The sequence below is a fragment of the Molothrus ater genome, chromosome 3 (assembly GCF_012460135.2).
Source record: "Molothrus ater isolate BHLD 08-10-18 breed brown headed cowbird chromosome 3, BPBGC_Mater_1.1, whole genome shotgun sequence".
NCBI lineage: Eukaryota > Metazoa > Chordata > Aves > Passeriformes > Icteridae > Molothrus > Molothrus ater.
In genome coordinates this window covers 82,210,782-82,230,393 of record NC_050480.2, presented here as the reverse complement: position 1 = coordinate 82,230,393, position 19,612 = coordinate 82,210,782, and the positions used below count along the sequence as shown (strand labels likewise).

General features: G+C 36.4%; 1 protein-coding gene across 17 annotated transcripts in view; it reads right to left on the bottom strand.

Annotated features, from left to right (window-relative positions):
- MYT1L (myelin transcription factor 1 like) overlaps window positions 1-19,612 on the bottom strand; it is a 300,262-nt gene that overhangs the window by 126,183 nt on the left and 154,467 nt on the right. For all 17 annotated transcript variants that reach the window (XM_036379337.2, XM_054514146.1, XM_036379326.2 and 14 more), the window contains exons 3-5: window positions 3,673-3,727; window positions 3,457-3,490; window positions 3,092-3,154 (exon numbers count right to left, since the gene is read on the bottom strand). In XM_036379337.2, coding sequence (XP_036235230.1) covers window positions 3,092-3,154; window positions 3,457-3,490; window positions 3,673-3,727 — 152 coding nt within the window. The remainder of the gene's footprint in view (window positions 1-3,091; window positions 3,155-3,456; window positions 3,491-3,672; window positions 3,728-19,612) is intronic.

Sequence of the window (19,612 nt, the reverse complement as noted above, 5' to 3'; positions counted from 1 at the left end):
TTCCAGGTATTACTAAAACACACAAAAAAAAGAGTCTGCTCTAGTAAGGCAGGCACACTATCCAACTTTGGGCACTCTCCAGTGCCCAACTGGGGTGTTAATTCTTCTGACCTCTCCATGCAGGCACTGGACAGAGGTGCTTTCACCACACTAATTTTAGAGATCCCAGCATTCTGCCCTAAAGTGCCCTTTAGAGAAACTTGTCCATCTAAGCTGTCTATTAGCATGTTCAGCCAACAAGCCAACATCAGGCACTGAACTTAAGACCCAGGAGGAAGCTACCAACCAAGTCATATAAGGTTTTTCTTCCCTTCCAACTAAGATTCGACACAAAGAAAAACATCAAGGAGATGGAAATGATACAACAAGCTCTTACCACTGTTACACTACCTCGTTCCAGTCCCGTGTTTTTATACACCTCAAAACATCACTGGCATAGAAAGTCTGTTTGTTCCCTTAGTAAACCTACATTGAAGCTCTTTCCTAATTAAAAATACAACCAAGGAAAAAACCTGTGGTAAAATCCTCCTTTTACTTTTATCTAATATTTTATCAGCTGAACAATTCATCCCCTGTATCTATCCGAAAATGTGAAAGGATCTGTTTATTTCAGTTCAAGCTTAATGTACTACCTGAGGATGAGTTTTCACATTCTCAAAGACAAAATTACAATAATAACTAAAAAAAACCCCAAAAAAACAACAAACCAACCAACTCCCCCCCGAAAAAAAACCCACTGGAATTCCAGAGACTTCAAGACATTTTAGAAGAAATAGAATTTTGGAGCGCTCTTACTACATCTAGTGGAAGCAAATGCATTTCATTGCTAATAATGAGCTGGTCTGATATCATGAATGAAAAGGTCTTAACCTCATTAAAATGCTCTGTAGGTCTAAACAGAATTGTTAGGCATCAGCTGAGATATACAATTCCCTGAACACATCAAATTTTTAAGACAGTCTGATTTCCTTGGAAGAAATGTTTGAGGGTCTTTCCCACCCATATAGCAAAATAGAAAAAGAGGAAAATTCCTTCAAATTCTTTCAAAAAGGCAAATTTAGTAGGTGTTGGTTGTGAATAAATAGTGCTTTCCTTCTAGAAAACAGAAATTTTAGATAAAGGTACATTGTAAATCTCAACAAAGAACTCTGTGTTTTTACATTAAATAGCACATATATTGGTTAAATATATTTTGATTAGTGGATTGGCAGTCATGGTGACAAGAAAACATAAAAGCCTAACAAATTCTTTTGTAGAAAAAAAAAAGGAATTTTTGATGTATTTCCAATTTTTATTCTTATCGCATCTGCCCAAAATTTCATTTAATTAACAGTTCTGAGATTCAGTCTGTTCGTGTACTGACATACCAGAATCATGTCAAGAAAGCAAAATATGGAATTAGCATCTCAAAACTGCATGTAATCTTTTCAAACCTCACATTTATTGCTACCTCTTTCCCCAAAAGGGTGATCTTACACAAACACAGACACTAACTCTAACACAAAGTTAGGTCAATTCAGAAGAAAAGTCAGAATTTTTTAAGCTAAAGAGTTTCTTTCTGTATGTTTTTGATATCTGCATAGAAATTCCATGAAGTGTAAGGAAATGTATGTACCTATAATCTTGTAACTAGAAAGGCCATTATAATCATATCTCTTAACTGTTGACAGGTCATGGAATTTCTGTGGAAAAAAAAAGGATTTAGTGCCATTCTTTAACTACTTGTGAGACTTGCATTTCCATAAAGAAAACAGACAAAAGAAAACCATGGTTTGAAAAGAGAAGTCAGAACTGAATTTAAAATAATTATTTTGGATACTTTTCCTAAATCAGTGTTCCAATCTAACCAAAGCCTTCAAATAGCAACAGAAATGTTACTGCTCTTATGAATGAAGAAAAGATTAAGAAAATAAATATGAATAATTATTTTATGATTTATACAGTTTAAATATAATTCAAAGTAATTCTAATATCACTGTTCTTGATCTAATTTTGAAAGTGTTTTCTGGACTTGTCCCTAAGCTTCATTCACTGATAAGAAAAAAGGAACATGAGTGGACTGAGTGGCACTGTCCAGTATCTTTTCATATTTCAAATGAATGCCTTAACCCTAAATATATAATTTCAATTTAATTCCTAGACCCCATATGCCCATTTCATACAGTAATCAGATTTGGTGTGAGATATCTACTCTTATAAATACCACAAGTGCTTTATAAGCTGAAAAATCAAGAATGAAAAAAACCCTAGAGTGTCAGGATAATTTAACACTGGCTTGAACACTTCCCTCAATTCAGAAAAGAGATGGCCTAAACATCAGCCATTTTATCTCCTACAAACTGCTGCTGTATAAAATATGTCAAATAAATGCACAGCAATGAGAGAAAAATACATGTATTCTAGAGCTGTTAAATTTTAAAAATATTGCACAAAAAATTCATGGACAAATGATTCAGGAAAGGAATGGTGTTTAGACAGATGTACAACACAACTGAACACTGACCTTGCAGACACAGAAATGTAAAGACTGAGGTTTAAATTAATTTGAAGCTCATGCAGTATATGTAACATATGCTACCTTGTATACTATTAATCATAAACAGCTGGAGTTTTTTTTTAAAGGAGATGTCTCCACATTTCAGAGTCTAGAAACTGAAGTAATGGTATTTATAACAGTATAACATTTGAACCCTGAAGTCTTATTATCATTGATTTGCCTTAAGCTTTGCTTTGAATCTAACCTGATCATTGAACTTAAAATGCTCAGAAACTCTTTTTCATTAGCTATGAAACGCATTAAATAGCATGAACATGAGTGCCAACAGGTAAGGGGGGCCAAATTTTAATTTGCAACATATAAGCAAGAGAACTGTATGAAAAATTGAGAGAAGATTAACAATACGAGCAAGTCTCCTCAGCAAAAATGTGAGTTAAATTTTGTGATATTCAGAAAGAAAAAATAACCCTGACTCTAAATGGCTTCTAGAATATGTAACTGCTAATTTTTATCATTGTTTGTTTTATCAAGGTCATGCCAGATAACTTGTTTACCAAATCTCTTCACTAAATTATGAAAAATTACAGATATTACCTTCTGTGTCTTGCATATTTGCCACTAACATGACCACTGCCATCACAGCCAGGCGTGGGACAGCTGCAAAAGAGAGAATTAATTATATAGGTGTTGGTGCGCTGCAGAAAGATTATACTAAAAGCAGGCAGACTAGGTATTACAGAGATGGAGGGCAACCAAGACAGAAAGAGAAATCAAATAACTGAAGGGGAAAAAAAAAAAGAGGGGATGCTTTTTATTAGCAAGTCTTGAGGGAATTAATTTCATCAGTGCAGCAGGGCATGAGCAAACCACCAATGAACTTGAAAGTGCATTATACCCATTAAAAGGCATGAATTTTCTAAATTGCTAATGGGGATACATTTTACACTCAGAGCACTAACCTGAACAGCTCTTGTATGGCTGGTTCCACGGGAACTGCAGAGAGATGGAAAACATATAAAAATTTATCATCTATTACAAGTACCCCTCTTCTACAGAAAATTACCAGAAAGGTTGTGTAAAAGCAAGGGTCAGAATGAATCGTGCAAAGAGATTGTGGAGGATGAAGGTCACCCTGAGCAGGGGCCTTGAGTGATTTACTGAAGCAAGAGACATACCTCGAACACCTTTGGAGCGTGTGCGATGGCGCTTCTCGTCTGCATCCACCTCCATCTGGGAATAGATTAGCAGGCAGTCAATGTTCTTATCCTGCATGCACAGACTATCAATGCACAGACTGATACAGTCTCTTACACGATTTATTGACACTATTTTAATTCCATTTTATCCTGTAAGAGAAAGTTCTCCTTACAGGGGATTTTTAGGATCTTTGTGTTTATGTAAAAACAGAAAATGCAGTAATTTATGCTTTAAACAGTTTCTGTGCCCTGCTTTCATATCAAATTGTGTGCAACTAAGCGCTGTTTCCTCTTTTCAAGGGGATATTTCTGACATAAACCCTTCATCACTCCCAAATATTCCAAAACAAGGATTCAATAGATTTCTATATAATTTAAAACTAAAGTCAAGGGGTCACACACCACAGGTTGTTTTCTAACCAAAGCCTTCACAGTGGGAAATAGAGGAAGTAATAATGACTGAAAAGGAGATGAAGATTCACCATTAGACCTTCAAATATTTCATGTTATTTAATATGGCATTACAATCTTTGCCAGCACGTTTCATAGTTTAGTTGTGTTTTTCAAGTTTCAGGAATGGGCTCATTTGCTACATGACTAGATCTTTATCTTCATTTTACAAACAGCTTGCCAGTGTAGTTTTCTGTGCAGTAATAAATACATAGAAATCTTACATGTTTACCAGAAAGGGCAAGCCTACAGATTAGATCTTTGAAAGTATCACCATCACTGACCTATAGTAATTAATGTAGGGCCACATAGTTTCTTCTGATTTTACATGCACAATTGTCACCAGATTTTAAAAGGTAAACTAAATAGGCTAGCTAGAGTTCAGGATTTTGTTCAACAGAAGCAAATTGCACTGAACTATGTTGAGAGACTGAGTCAGGGAAAATATATGCAGTATCTGTATCACCAGCTCCTTTGGCTGTAGAAGAACAAGATAGCAAGATGGATCTTCAGTGCTTCATACATAGTGATGATACTGTAAAGGTCAGGAAGCACAGAAATAGACCATGGAGCTCTAGTTCCCCCAGGGGAAAAAAATCAATCACCCCCTTTATAGCAATATTCTTGGATTGATACCTGGTAAGAATGTCATATATCTCATGCAAAAACATGGAAAAGGATCCAAGTGACTTGCAGCTAACCCTTTAATCACCCAACTTTCTTTGGTCCGTACCTTAACACAAACAATTTGGGAAGTAACTAGGAAAGAACAAATCAAGGAGTGTTTTTAAAGAGCTCTCTCAGCATGTAACAGCAGGAGGAAAGAATCACCTCAATAAAATTTGTAGGTGGCAGGGATTTGGTAAAAAGAAAGTGTCACTCTCACAAGATTCTTTGCTACTGATGTAGTTCTCTTTCTCAGCAGTCATCTGATTCCTGGTAGTGTGCTATATTCCACTCTAAAGGGGTAATTTTAAATAGACTGATATTATGAAAGCTAATAGAGCACCAGACACTTTTAGGGGGCTTCAGGTCAATCTTCTGCATAACTTTGAGTGGGTTTAATTTTAAAATTAAGAATTCCATTTTCATATTAATTTAATATTTAGCTGAGTGCAGATACATTTGGAGCATAAGCTTCCATCTTCATCAACCAATCATGCTCTCTGAGATCCCACAAGGTATTCCACCAAACCCTCAACTGCCAGTCCAGAAAAGTATGGAAAGGTACAGACCTATCCTTTGTTGCATCTACCAACCCCATGAAGAAGTTTCAGGTGTTCTCTGGCATCAGAAATGACACTAACTGCCTATGCTTAGACAACTGAATTTACCCCCAGGTTAACGGAGCCACTGGAGCCTGAGGACCAACTCCTCTGATCAGCTCCATGAAGCTACTTCAGCTGGATAAAATCAGTCTTTAGGCACCTCTGTCTCTGCTGTCTAGCTCTCCATCAACTATTGCATGAGACACTTGGCATGCCTGTAGATATCTCCTATAGGCACCTAAACTGAATCTTAAACATTACCCACCTACAATATCTATGTTACACCTTGAGTTCACATCCTAGCCAGTTTCTTAGCTCCAATGACTTGAGAGGCATTTGAAGCTTTTAAAGCTAACATATCAAAGCACATAACAACATCTCTGGAATATAAAAATTATTTACTAGATGATAATATTATTTTCCTTTTGCTAGTAAGAAAACAGTGCACTGTATTATTCTATAAGTCTTGAATGTGTAAGGACTTGACAGGAGACCAGAAGTGAAGTTACTTGATCTTCAGACTAGTATGTTTTTAAAATGTTTGAAAAACATTATCTAGCCTCATTTGTCAATACTGAAAAACCTGCTGAAAGAACTATTATGATTTTAACCTGGAAATGCTGCCCCAGTTATTATGATAGTCTGTGTACATTTATAAGGGACAAACTACAAAACAGATTTATCTGTCTTTCTAAACCAAAGTAAGCACTTCAAAAACACTGAGGGTAGTATAGTACACTTTTAACTATATTGAAAATCACAGAAGAAATCGCGAAGCTGGAAAAGCCCCTGTAAGATCCACACAATCTATATCCAGAAGCAGGTCAAAGAAATAAAAACATTATAAAAGCTGCTGGCAAACAATGCAATTTTAAATTATGTTGTGCATGCCACCTAGTTTGCTGCTACTCCAGAAAAGCACAAATTGACCTGCCATTTTTTGTGACCCAGATGCCCTCTCATATATGCCGATGTGAGTGTTGGATGCTCTAGGACACATCAAATGATGACAGATGCCTACATGTAGTCAATTGAATTTTGCTTTACCTCGATACTTATATGCTTCCTTACAGATCTTTGTCAGTCATATCAAAACTTCAGCCTTCATTTCTCCATGAATTACATGCTGGATGCTGGGAGTAAGCAACTTCCTGAAATTCTAGCAAGATTTGCATTGATTCTGCAAAAGTGAAGTCATCTGGCAGCCTACCATTGCAGTCCTCATTGGCACCCCTGGCACTTCCATGGCCAGGAACATAATTCTGATACTGAGACCATCAATCTCACACAAACATGGACTTCCTCATCACTTTCACATGCAGGAAAAGGAAATGCAGACTTTGGTCTCACAAGGAGTCCACCTTAGTAGTTCTGCTTCATTCATGACATCTAAATTACAACTCTGTAGCTCAGCTCTTACTTAGCCTTTGTTCCAGTAAAAAATTGTAGACATGGAGGACAGGCTGGCTAGGGTTAGTCTTAGCCTGGCATCTAATATTACACATCAAAGCAAAGAGAAAGGCATCAGGAATAGGAAGAGAAGAAAATTTTAATTTTTCTTCAAAGAGAAGCTCTAGAAATGAAAATGGAAAGGTCTAAGCTGATTAGAGTGGAGTATTTCTCCTACAAGAAAAAGCTGAAAGAATTTGGTTTGCTAAGCCTAGAGAAGAGAAGGCTTCAGGGTAACCTAATTGTGGCCTTCCAGTACCTGAACGGAGCCAACAAGAAAGATGGAGAGGGACATTTTACAAAGGGTATGTAGTGACAGGCTAAGGGAGAATGGTTTCAACCTCAAGAGTAGGTTTAGAATGAGTATCAGGAAGATATTCCATGAAGGTAGTGAGACACTGGGAGGAAGAGGCTGCCCAGAGAAGTTGTGTATGCCCATCCCTATCAGTGTTCAAGGCCACGTTGAGCAAGCTCTTAGCAACCAGGTCCAGTGGAATATTCCCTGCAAAATCAGGGAGGTTGGAACTAGATGATCTTTAAGGTCCCCTTCAACACAGGCCATTCTGTGATTCTACAATTCTCAATTCCCAGAAGGAAAAGATAAAAGAAGTCTAGGTAGAAATTAAATCTGTAAATTACAATTTAAAAGAACCAAATTATTGAATGTGCCTTACTTAGGACAATGGGCAGGGAGAGGTAGATCTGGGAACTCTGTACCACCATTATATGCATTCGTGTTACCGAAGATTTAGAGAAACAAGACATGAATAGCTATAGTGCTCTCACAAATAAATCACAAGATGGCATACTAAATACAAATTTTCTGAGTAAAACCAAAAAAAATGTCTGTGTGGTCACCTGCATGCAGGCAATAAGACTTGTTACATCTCACTGTACAGAATCTTATACCAGTAACTACTACTACACACACACAAACACAAGGTGCTTTTAAATTGTCAGTATTTGAAAGCTGGAAATAATAATGAGATAAAATGAGAAGAAGACAATCTTATAACATAAATTGACTACAGTTAGGAGCAGGTGAAAGTATTTCATTAAATGTTAAAAACAGAAAAGGTACATAGTCATAAGAGAAGAATTCATTAATAAAAGAGATTTGATGATTATTATAATTATTTGAAAATGTAGTAATAGTAATCAACAAGAAAATTTTTTAAAAAGAGATATTTGTCAGTATTTTTCATTTTAAAATCAAAGTCTCAGACAACATTTACCCCCCCCCCAAAATAAACATAGGCTAATAGGTCTTCAATACATTGCTGTTACTTGGGGAATGAGAAAAAACTGAAAAAAAATATTCTGAAAAAATTTTATTTGGAACTTTTAAAATTAACCTTTACTAATTGCTGAGGAGATGGTGAGGCTCACTAAGTTAATATTCCTGGTGCTAACCCTTAGTATTGTCATACAAAAGCAATATGGGATACAAGATGATGACCTAATTAGAACCAGTGAACACATCGTCATGGAAAATCTGTAATCAAAAACACTTGATACTGCTCTTTGAGAATACTCTAAAAGTTGTCAGTAAAGGTAGCTATGCTAGGTTATCATATCCTTAGAAACCTTTGAAACATTTTGCTTTCTCTTTCTGAGTGTTCAGACAGTAAGTGCTTCCTAAAATCAACACATTTATCACAGTTAGCAAATATTTCTCCAGAAAAGAAAAATCTGTATTAAAATATTTTCCAGAAAAATTATTTTGTATAAAAGTCATTTTTATACAAAACTAATTGTAAAAAACAAACAAAAATTATATATATTTAACAAGACCCTTTCTAATATAATCCCACAGGCATACATTTACCCCTACAATATTCAGTATCTTCATCAGTACTCTGGAAAATTATACGCTACTGAAATATGCAAATAATAGAGAAATTAACAGAATGATAAACTATGTTGGAGACAGGCCAATTACTTATGGTGGCCTGCGTCATTTGGCAGATTTGATCCATCTGAAGAACATGGCTCCAGGCTCCTGCATGTATGAACAACACTTGTGGGCCCTGCTTTACAGACATTAGATCACAGTCTGCCAGTCAGTAACAGTGAAGTGGATCTGGACAACCAGATGAGCACAACCAACTTCTGCACTGCTACAGCTGAAGAGCAGAATATGACTTTTAGCTGCTCAACCTTTAAGGCTGCATTAATCTTCCAGAAAACCACTGAATTATTCAGATACTATCAGTAACTTCTAAGAACACCAAGCAAGTTATCAACAGGACCTTATCTGTTGGCTTGCTGGACAACCTGTTGGAGTCTTCAGTTTTTCAAAGGATTTAAGGCCTTGAGTCTCACCATAGAGCTACCTGAACTCCTAGAAGTTTTGCAACCAGCACCACTCTTCCTGTCTCTAGATACAGTCACATATCTACCATTTGGACTTTCTCTCATGTAAATGATCAAGAGATTTGGCCTCCTTTCCAGGACAAATTGTGACTTTTGCTCCCTTGAGGGGAAGTAGGTCAGCATTTTCTTCCCTTGAGGGCAGGTACCCCTGAAAATGATTCTTCCAGTTAAAGTTCTGAAGGTATCTGTATTTCTAGACTGAGGCATGGTGACTGCAAGGTTCAGTCACAAGTTCCTAAATTTCTAAGTCAGCCAACACTTTCTTAGTGAATTATTATGGTTTCTCTCTAGCCATGATGTATCAGAAGTCTAGAAAGGGCTAAGGGCCTTAGATCTGGACTTCCAAAATTCTTCTTTCCTAATTTTTTTTCTTACTTGTACTCCTTCAAATCCAAAAATTTGATTCTCAAACACTCTCAACAGATGTCCAGTTTTTACTGAGGCAAAGCATTCACTGTCTATACTGTAGAAAGTTCTGGGCTCCTCAGGATGAGACAGACATGGAGCTCCTGGAGAGTGTCCAGAGGAAGGCAACAAAAATAATTAAGGGACTGGAGCTTCTCTCTTGCACAGGAAGGCAGAGGGAGCTGGGCCTGTTCTGCCTAGAGAAGAGATGGCTGAGAGGGGACCTCATCAATGTCTGTCAGTATCTGAAGGGAGGGTGTCAGAGGATGTTTACAGGCTCTGCTCAGTGATGCCCAGCAATAGGACAAGACTTAGCGATGCTCAGGAAGTTCCACCTGAACATGAGGAAGAACTTCTTTAGTATGTGGGTGACTGAGAACTGGAACAGATTGCTCAGAGAGGCTGTGGAGTGTCCCTCACTGAAGATATTCAAGAACCATCTGGACACAATCCTGTGCCATGTGCTCTAGGGTGACCCTGGTTAAGCAGGGAGGTTGGACCAGATGCCCCACTGTGGTCCCTTCCACCTTTACTCATTCTGTGATTCTGTAGATGATCATCTGTGACCTCAAAAATATATGGAAATGATGGTCAAATACTAGAATTACTGCATAATTGTTATGGTCAATCAAGACTGTTGCCTAAATTGTTAAAAAGACTGCTTTTCCCTAATCAGTAATATTGCACATACTCATAATGTGACAAAAGTAAAATGTTTGGAGAAAAATATGACTTCCTGAAAACCTAATGAGTTCATTACGTTAAAAGATTGCAGTTTAAAATTTATCTCCATGTTACTCAAGTTACTCAGTAAAGGCAGATTTTCATCCCCTATGATGCAAGATGCAAATTTCTGTAGGTAAGATTTCTTTATTATTTTAATCACCAAAGTTTTCTCACTATCTCTTTTTATAACTAAAAGAAAATTATATTTCTTCCGTGTGAAAGACAAATTAAACGATTCAAAGAATTTTTTTTTTAAACCTAGTGTCTCAAGGAACAAAACAAAATATATCAAATGCATTTCTCACATTTAAAATGCTCCTACATCTATAATCAAAGAAATACGACCTGGAGATGATGAATAGTTTTTGTAAGCAGTGTATCCCATACTATGTAAGTATTTTGTGCAGTCTTGCTAAAAAAGCTGCAAACTGACCTTCTATTGCTCTCCTCAGAAATTAATAGGCAAATCCAAATTGTAACATAACCTCTTTTCAAGCACGTCTTTGTATTCCAAAAGAAACTAATTTCTCAATTATGACTCCTAGTAATCTGAATATGTTTTTAGAAACTGGATATGTTTTTTGAGACACTGTTTAACCTACCTGGTAAATGGGACATTTATCAATTATTTCAATGGGCCCCAAATATCTCTGTTGTATAACACTATCTGCTTCAGCAGGTCTTCCTCTCCCCCTAGGCAGACCAAACCTGAATCAATAACAATATCTGAACCTTAATTTATGCCCTACTGTTCTTTTTTTTTTTTTTTTATTAGTTGCATTCTAGGCTAAAATGTGTGTACTTGTGGGTGAAGGGAGAGTGGTTGGTGGCATTCAGCTCAATTTTAACAAGGCTTTTGACAGAGTATTCTTGTGTCTCATGACGATATTTGCATAGTCAGTTCTTTAAAATCAGTTCTTAATATTTCAATCATCTTGATTAAATATCATCTATTACTGTTACTAACAGAGTACAGGAAAATTCAAGATCATGATTTTGACAGAAACCTGTCTGATTTTCCCAAATACATTTAAGCTGCTTGTTTCGTATTTTAAGATCTGCAAGACAAAAGAGACACAAAACTGCAGGATAGAAAGTTACTCTAAGAAGCTGCTGGAGTGTTTAAGGAAAAGTTAGGCAGAATGGAAAGCTAATTTCCTCTCCTTTCAGACTCTTTCCTCCACAAACCCAGATGGATTCAGATGGGCACCTGAAATTTAGTTCAAATATTTTAGAGCACCCTTTTAGGAAAAGGCAAATTTTATAAAAAATCTACTGTATTTGAATCTTCCCCTTCGGAAAATACCAGCATACAACCAGAGCAGAGTTCCAGGGGAACTCTGCAAAGATAAAAGTTACAAGCTGAGGGTACATAACAAAAAGTGAACAAATAGGCACGTGGGCAAATTAATTACTAGAATATAAATTAATCCTTTGCTCTCTTCCACTTGTGATGAACACAAAGCTTTTATTAACATCAAGGAGAGTCCTTCTTGCAGAACAATAGGAGAATATATCCTCAGGACTCGTTCTGAAACTTTCAGTAAGAGTCATACTCCTGCTGTAATGCACAGAGGGAATCCAATCCCTCCATTTTCAGATGAACAGTGCAAGCTGCAGACAAATCTGTAAATACAGGCCAGAATAAGCAGAATTCTGGTTAAAATCACAAGTTCCTCATATATCACCATTTTTTTTTAATGGGGAAATACATTTGGGGTTCAATGAAGTAACCTCACAGGAAGCAGAGTACCCTTTCAAGTATTTCTCACTGGCCTCAGATTAGAGTGCAAAAGACCGAAAGTGCACAGAGGTCATTTGAGCATCTTTCTCTTATTACCTCCTTTTATCTTAGATATGAAGAATGAGAAAGTAGTATGGAAAAAAGAGGTAAGAAGAAATAGCATTGGATCTTTAGCACTCTTAGGAGCAAAGATATCCACTCATCAGTCTGGCTCCGTTACTTTGGATATGCTCAGTGAATAGGCTCTGGCACATGAACCAGAATTTCCATTAGGAAAAACACACCCAGAATACATCCATGCAGCTGAGCAACTCAAATTGCACCATAACCAGTCATTGATGGTGGTCCTGTGCCAGGCCACTTGATCTGTGAAGGGTCAGGGTGGTGAAGGTCAGCACATGCTGACACGACCTTCCAATAGTGAAGTCTCTGTAGCTTTATGTCATGTACATCCCCCCCCACCCTTCCCATTTATAAGCATTTCTTACTGGGGACTTATGTATTTTTCACATGAGAAGAAAGTAGAACTGTCTTAGAGGCTTTCAAGTTCTTGTTACAACTCATATTTTGGTTATACAGATAGGCTTAAACAAGAATTCACATTTCCTTGCATTAGATGCAGACACTGAAAGAAAGCAGTCTGTGATTCAAAGGCTTCCTAATAAGAAATTAAATATAACAGAAGGAAAAACTGGCCTATATATTTCTCCAGTGCAGTCAGCAAAGCACTCAGAAGCAGCACAGATTAAGCTGAATGTTAAATTTATAGTAAGAATCAAACAAAAAATACAGAGAAATAATTTGTTCTTAAAAGAACTGCAATTTCCTTGTCATGAATAGAAGAAGCATATTTCTGTTGGAAGATGCTACTTTCAAGTGGAGATGATAAGCAACTTAAACCTTTAGTAACTTCATAACATGAAATTTCTTGAAGATTATTTTCTGTATTGTTGGTGATTCTGAACAAAATTTGCACCAAATTCACTGAATTTATTCCAGAAAGTCTCGAAATTCTAGCATGGAGTTACATCCACAAAAATCAAGACATTATAGTATTTTTTGTCCAATAAGTCTTAGTTGCACCTAGAATGATATAAAAGATGTGGCTTGCTCCTTCTGTCTGGATGGGTGTGTGGTTGTGTGCATAATGTTTGTGTTCACATGAGTTCTCTGAGTGTCCCTCTAGAATCTGTGTGAGCAGCTATGCAAGCATGTATTTATGTCCATGCACATGTAGGGCACACATGTGCTTTGTGTGCCTCTGTAAATGAATCCTCAGCCTTGCTCCTGGTGGAACTCAGGGACAGGGATCAGCAGCAGCCTTGCTTCTCTTCAAGTTGTTGAATCTGGCATGATTTGTTTTCCTCTAAAATCCTGTTCCCAAACACAATGTGTTTGAAAATGACAGATATAAGGAATAAGAAAGGTTATTTTTTTTTAATTCTAAATTTAAAACGTGGCAATTTGTTATATTTTGTACAAGAACAAAGACAGAAAAATAATTTAGCTTATGGCAGACCTACATTTTTCATAGTATTATGGAAGAAAATTGGTAAGAAGAGTGCTTTAAAATAAAAAAGCTGTATTAAAATATTTAACTTTTAGAAATCAGGAAGCCAATAAGACTTACTGAAATACAAAGAGTTAGATTTCACAGACATGGGGGTCACAAGTAACAGAAAATGTTCTACACTTCCATTGCTAGACTTAAAACCCACTAGGTTAGGGAAGATGTGCAAGATGTACAGTCTCTATAAAACAGTCTGCTTCCATCCTTGGCACACGTGTGTAACTTGTTCTTGCATACACTGTTCGTGCGCAAGTCCTGAGGTGTAATGTGGTCCAAAAGACAGGTTTACATTTAACTCCTAGGATTTAAAATCAAAGCCTAATTTCATGGAAGCCGGTGTTCTGGACAAGCACCAAAACTGAGAAACACCTTTACTTAATATGCATCTTAAAAGTATATATAGTATATATATACTACTTTTGGGCACAGCAACCTAATGAACATTTCCAAGTTTCTATTTGTCTAATATTTTTGCATCTATGTTTATTGAAGCACCAATTTTATGAGCTGAAAGGTACCTACCAAGGAAGGGCTGTAGGAATCTTTTCTGTAACTCTCATTCAATGTATTCACACTACACATCTTTGAATTATCATTAAAATCCCTAAAGAATAAAGAACAAGCCAAATATGGGGCCTGCACCAATACTGATGAGTATGCAGTGTACTACCTATCACCACACAACAAAAAGCTAAAGTACATTCACCGAAATTCAGGTCAAAGTGGTCATAACTCTTTAGAGTTTTAGCTTTATCTTTGAATGTACTAATGACTGTAATCACAATCATGCTGTGTTTCAACCTCTTTGTTGCTTTGAATCGCCTACATTTAGGTCAGGCCTAAAGGCCCTCTGATGGGGAACAACCTCCCAGAGCTGTGCCTGGCAAACTGCTTGGAAAAAAGCACACAGCTCTGCAGAAAAATAAAGTCACTGACTTTTTCCCACAATTCAGCCAGAAGCAGAGTTGAAGAGTTACAGCTCTTAAAAGCTGTAAACCGAAAGATCATTATGGAAAATAAGAGGGGAAAGGCTTCAACTTCCATACTTTGCTTGGCAAATTTCACTTCCAAATCTGCCACAGGCTCACCCTGCCCTCCCTCAATGAGGGGTTTCTGAATTAAAAATACAATGTTGGCATGTGCATCTTGTGAATTTTTTTCAAACTGGATTAGGTTTCACCCCCCCAAACTTACCTACATTATCTAAGTCTGTAACTGAGGAGACTGTTGGTTTATCTTTACTCACCCTTTAAATAAGGAATGTATAAAAATACATATTTTTCTGAATACAAGGAGAAAATAGAACAAGTCATTTAAAAATATTTAGTACTGTCATACTGAGAAGCATACACAGATATTTTATTATATAAAATGGCCACAACAAGCTTTTATATAAGCCAGTCACCACATCCACAAATTGATATTAGTGAGTGTAAGTATGCCACAATATAGACACGTGTAATTTGTGTTCTTAAAAGAACAGGATACCAGATTTTAAAAGAACAGGATACCAGATTTTAAAATCTCATTTCTAGTATCCCAAACTCAAAAATGAATCACAACTAATACACATGCTAAGGTTTGTTCATCGAGCATTGCTTCCAGTGTAGAAAACAGTATGATTTTCACTGGCACTGACTCAGACTAACAATTATTGAAGACACCTATAACCATTTTTGAACAAAAAAGACCAAAGCACCACATGAAATAAGCATTATTAAAATGACAGAACTCGTGTTTAAGGTTTTGATTAAAGACAATTAAACATAAGCTAACTGTAGTGGATATATACCATGCAAGTATTTCAGATATAGAAAAGGACACATTTATTTATTATATCTTCTTTTTAATTCCAAAATAAAACTATGTAGGCCTTGCAGTTTAGTAAACAGCCTGCGCACTGAAAACAGGATAATTAAAAAAAAAATCTTAGTCTGTTAAAGCTAATTGCTGTCACTATGAAGTGAAGAGATTAGCATCCCTTCTTCCCCATTCACTACTCCATAACAATGACACCTCCTTTCTGGTTTTAGGTTTTGTCTAATTACAGCAATGGTGAGAATAATATTTCAGAACTACATGGTATCAGAAGTGTTCACTGCTGTTAGTGTACAGGCCAATATGCTTTTCAAAGAGTATGTTATAAATAGCTTACAGCTATTAGAAGTGCAACAATTAACTGATAAATGAGTAAGACAGGCAAGCAAAATATCAATCATGGCCCTTCTAACATAATTAGCAGAAATTACACAGGATCACAGATTATTGCAGTTTTTGCATAAAACAAGAGTACCTACTTCAGTTGTTCAGTAACTTGAATAGTTTTAACGCTAAAACTATACAACACAATACTCAAAACATAAAGAAGAGACCACAAGAATAATGAATATTAATTGGTAATTTTCTGCTCAAAACTTGCATGTAAAGCATATTTTTCTGGGGTAAAATAAAAAAAAAAGGAAAAAAAAGGAAAGAAAAAACAGATCCCAAATGGACAGGATTTTGTACCACAGCGTACAGTAAACCCCAGAAATCTTCCTAGGACAGAGATGACAAGTGTAGTGATAACTACTGCACCATGACCTAGTGGCCCATACAAGGCCTGAAAAAGTGCTACATTTAAGTAGGCCTGTTATTACCAGCACAGTTAGCAATTTGGATGATTGCATGAGTTTTAGAATGCAATTAAGCTGGCATAAAGAGTGCCCCTTTAACTCCTGGAATGAAAGGACAGCCAGGAAGTGATTTTATTTTAATTTATTAATATACATTTATTACATTTTTCAAATTTATTTCATTTCTTGTTGTCACTCTGACATCAAAGCACCTGTAAATTCTATTATTATAAATATGGATTTTTAAAGCAAATTGAAAGAAGATTTATTCTTAACAAGGTACAAAAGAGATTTCCTGCTTCAGATTCTTATGCTCTCTGTACTGGTTTCAAGATCTAGAAAGAACTGTTGTTAAATAATTCAAAGTGGTCAAACAAGACCAAATTGGTAGAACAATCCGTATTCCACCCTCAGTTAAAACTTTGCCTTCTGACTTAATACAGTTACTCAAATAACAGTGAGGAAGAATCTGATTAACTCTGTTCGTGTTTGTAAGCTATGAAGATAAAAGAATGAAAACTAAGACTTTCAAAATTACATCTCTGCATCCTTAATGCCGGTTTTGTGACATGCTCTCCTATTATACCACCAGCTACGCAGGACCAATGGTGCAAAGATTTTATCTCCTTGATTCATGTTGTAAAGATGGAAAACTGCATCATTAGGTTTTGTTTTGACAACTAAGTGAAAGGACTGAAGTGAATTCTGCATAAAAAGAGGTCCCTTTCATCCTTGAGTAACAGAGATAAACCTAAGATTTATGGAAGTAGGTATGTGCATTATTTTACATACACTGAAAGAGTTGATCTGATGCAGGACAAAGACAATGTTGTAAAGTGCATGGGCTTCCTCACTTCTCCAGCTTCTTTTCTTTCCAAATTTCACATTAAACCCTTAACATGAAAAGTAGGATCTGAGGCAGCATTTCAGAGGAGACAATATACTTTTAATATAGTTATTATTCTGTCTGGGTGAGAGAATATTTCTTGGCAAATGCAAAGAAAGTCATTTATGCAGAAAAAGCATTCTGGCTCCCAAAGACATTAAAACAGGATGTCCAAAGTTCTGCCTGTTCTTACCACCTATTGGAAAGGAACAGTGCCAGCAACAGGATGGGAATCTGTCTTTATAAAATTTGTAACAGCAAAAAGACTCAGTGTTTCTAATTATTGAGATTTTTATAAAGTTTTGAAAACTTTTTGGATAAACCAATGGGCTGGCATGTCTACAGAAGACCTTCAGAATATTAAAAAAAAATCAAAATTGTTGAAAGATTTATCAAAATAACTAACACCACATATTATAAAGGTATAATGCAACATTATTCCTCTGAACTGTACATCCTAAAGAGTTGATACATGATGCAGGTATCACATACCAGAATTATATAAACAGAGAACTAGAACTAAACGTGCATGCAAACTTAGATGTGGTAAATAGATGTACAAATGAAAGAGTTAAAATATCTGAAAATATGTCTCTACCCAATAAAATAAAAAGATAGATCACATCAGTGTGCTGAAAGTCATGCATACTTGCTCTTTATATTAGACCACACTGGCCTATAATGAAATATAATATGCAGATCCTTGAGCTCATGTCATGTCCCACTGATGTAAAAACTGAAACATATTTATCTGTTTATACTGTAAGTCTTCTGGGCAGGGCATATGTTTGTACAGCACTTGGCAAAATAAAGTTCTGGATTGTGATTGCAGTCCATATGCACTATAACACTACAAGCAACACAACTAATTACATGTGCATGTACACTCATGTTCTCAAAGCCCAGCAGGAATATTTAGCCTAACAACTCCGTAGCACCAATGAGTAAAGGTAGGGAATGCATACCCATTATGTACTTTACTTGAAAACATCCAACTGTTTTCATGCAAACAGAGAAGAAAGCCAAAAAAAAGAAGTAAAACTCTAGATAGAGCTTGAGCACATCCAGCTCTGGGGGTCGCCAAAACAAGTACATGGATCAGTTGAAGGAAATCCAGAGGGGGCCATGAAGACGATCGGAGGACTGGAGAACCTCTCCCATGAAGATGGCTGAGAGGGCTGGAGCTGCTCAGTCTGGAGAAAAGGCAACTCTATGGAGACTGTAAAGCACCTCCCAGTGCCTAAAGGATTGAAATCTACAGTGAATATCTCTAGAACCTTACATGAATTTCCACACCCAGCACTTCCACTCCCAACATTCAGAAAGCACATTCCAGCTTCCTCCAATAACTGGTTTTAGCACTACAAGATTTTAAATACGAAAGTTTCTATTCCTCTGCTTCTCTTTCTGGCTCTCAGCACTTTATGTTAAAGCACTCAAGCTTCTCTTTGCAACCAATACACCTACAAAGATTATTTTTTTAATGGAAAATTACATTTATGTGCAACTGATGCTACAAATAGCATCTTTCAGAAAATCATCTAATATTATTAACTACCATTTTTCTGAGAGGTTTTTTTTTCATGTTTAAGACATAGATGAAGAGCCTTCCTATAAAATCTCCATTCCCGTCTTTCAAAGTTCTCCAAAGCTGATCTACAATAGTATGGTTATGGAATTAGCTGACTACCTACAGTATGCAGTCACAAATCCTAAACTCCATCTAAGTCCTAGAACCTTGTGTGTGCTATTGCTGAGGTGGCTCCTACAGTTGAAAACCAGGCAGTAGGAAATTAAAGTTACAGGAATTTAGATGTAGACTAAGATCTTTGGATTTAATACATATTTTCAGAAGTTTTATTAGCACTTCATTATTGGAAATCGCTGAGGACATCTACAGATAGTTTTTATAACAGCAGTTTTAGAGACTACTATCTCTGTTCTTGTTTCTGCTTCTTTGATTTCATGCATCACACCCTGTTGTGAATTGGAGCATAACCAATCTGAAGGGGGAACTGTCTTTTAATCACAGTTGGTATCTCCAAATTAAATTTTCACATTAAGTCATAGTATCCCAGCTTCTGTGTCTCTGTGGCTGAAAAAAATAGCAGCGTGCCATAGTACAGATGATTTCAAAGTGCAGTCAGATATTCCTGCTACAACATAAAGGGAAGGAGTAGAAACTGGTAGTATAAGTTGCAGAAAGCCAGAGAACCAATTTCATATTTTACCTAGTGGTTTTAATGAGATTTGAAAAGTAACAGAGAAAACACAGAGAAAGAAGCACTCAAGATGGTTGCCCTGATCAAGCTTGTTTTTTGATCTGTGGCTTCGTGTTCATTTATTTTCTAAATTCTTTTTCATCTTCCATTTCGTTAGCTCTTCTGGTTGTCTCTGCACTCACTCACAGAATTTGCTTAGAACCAGCTG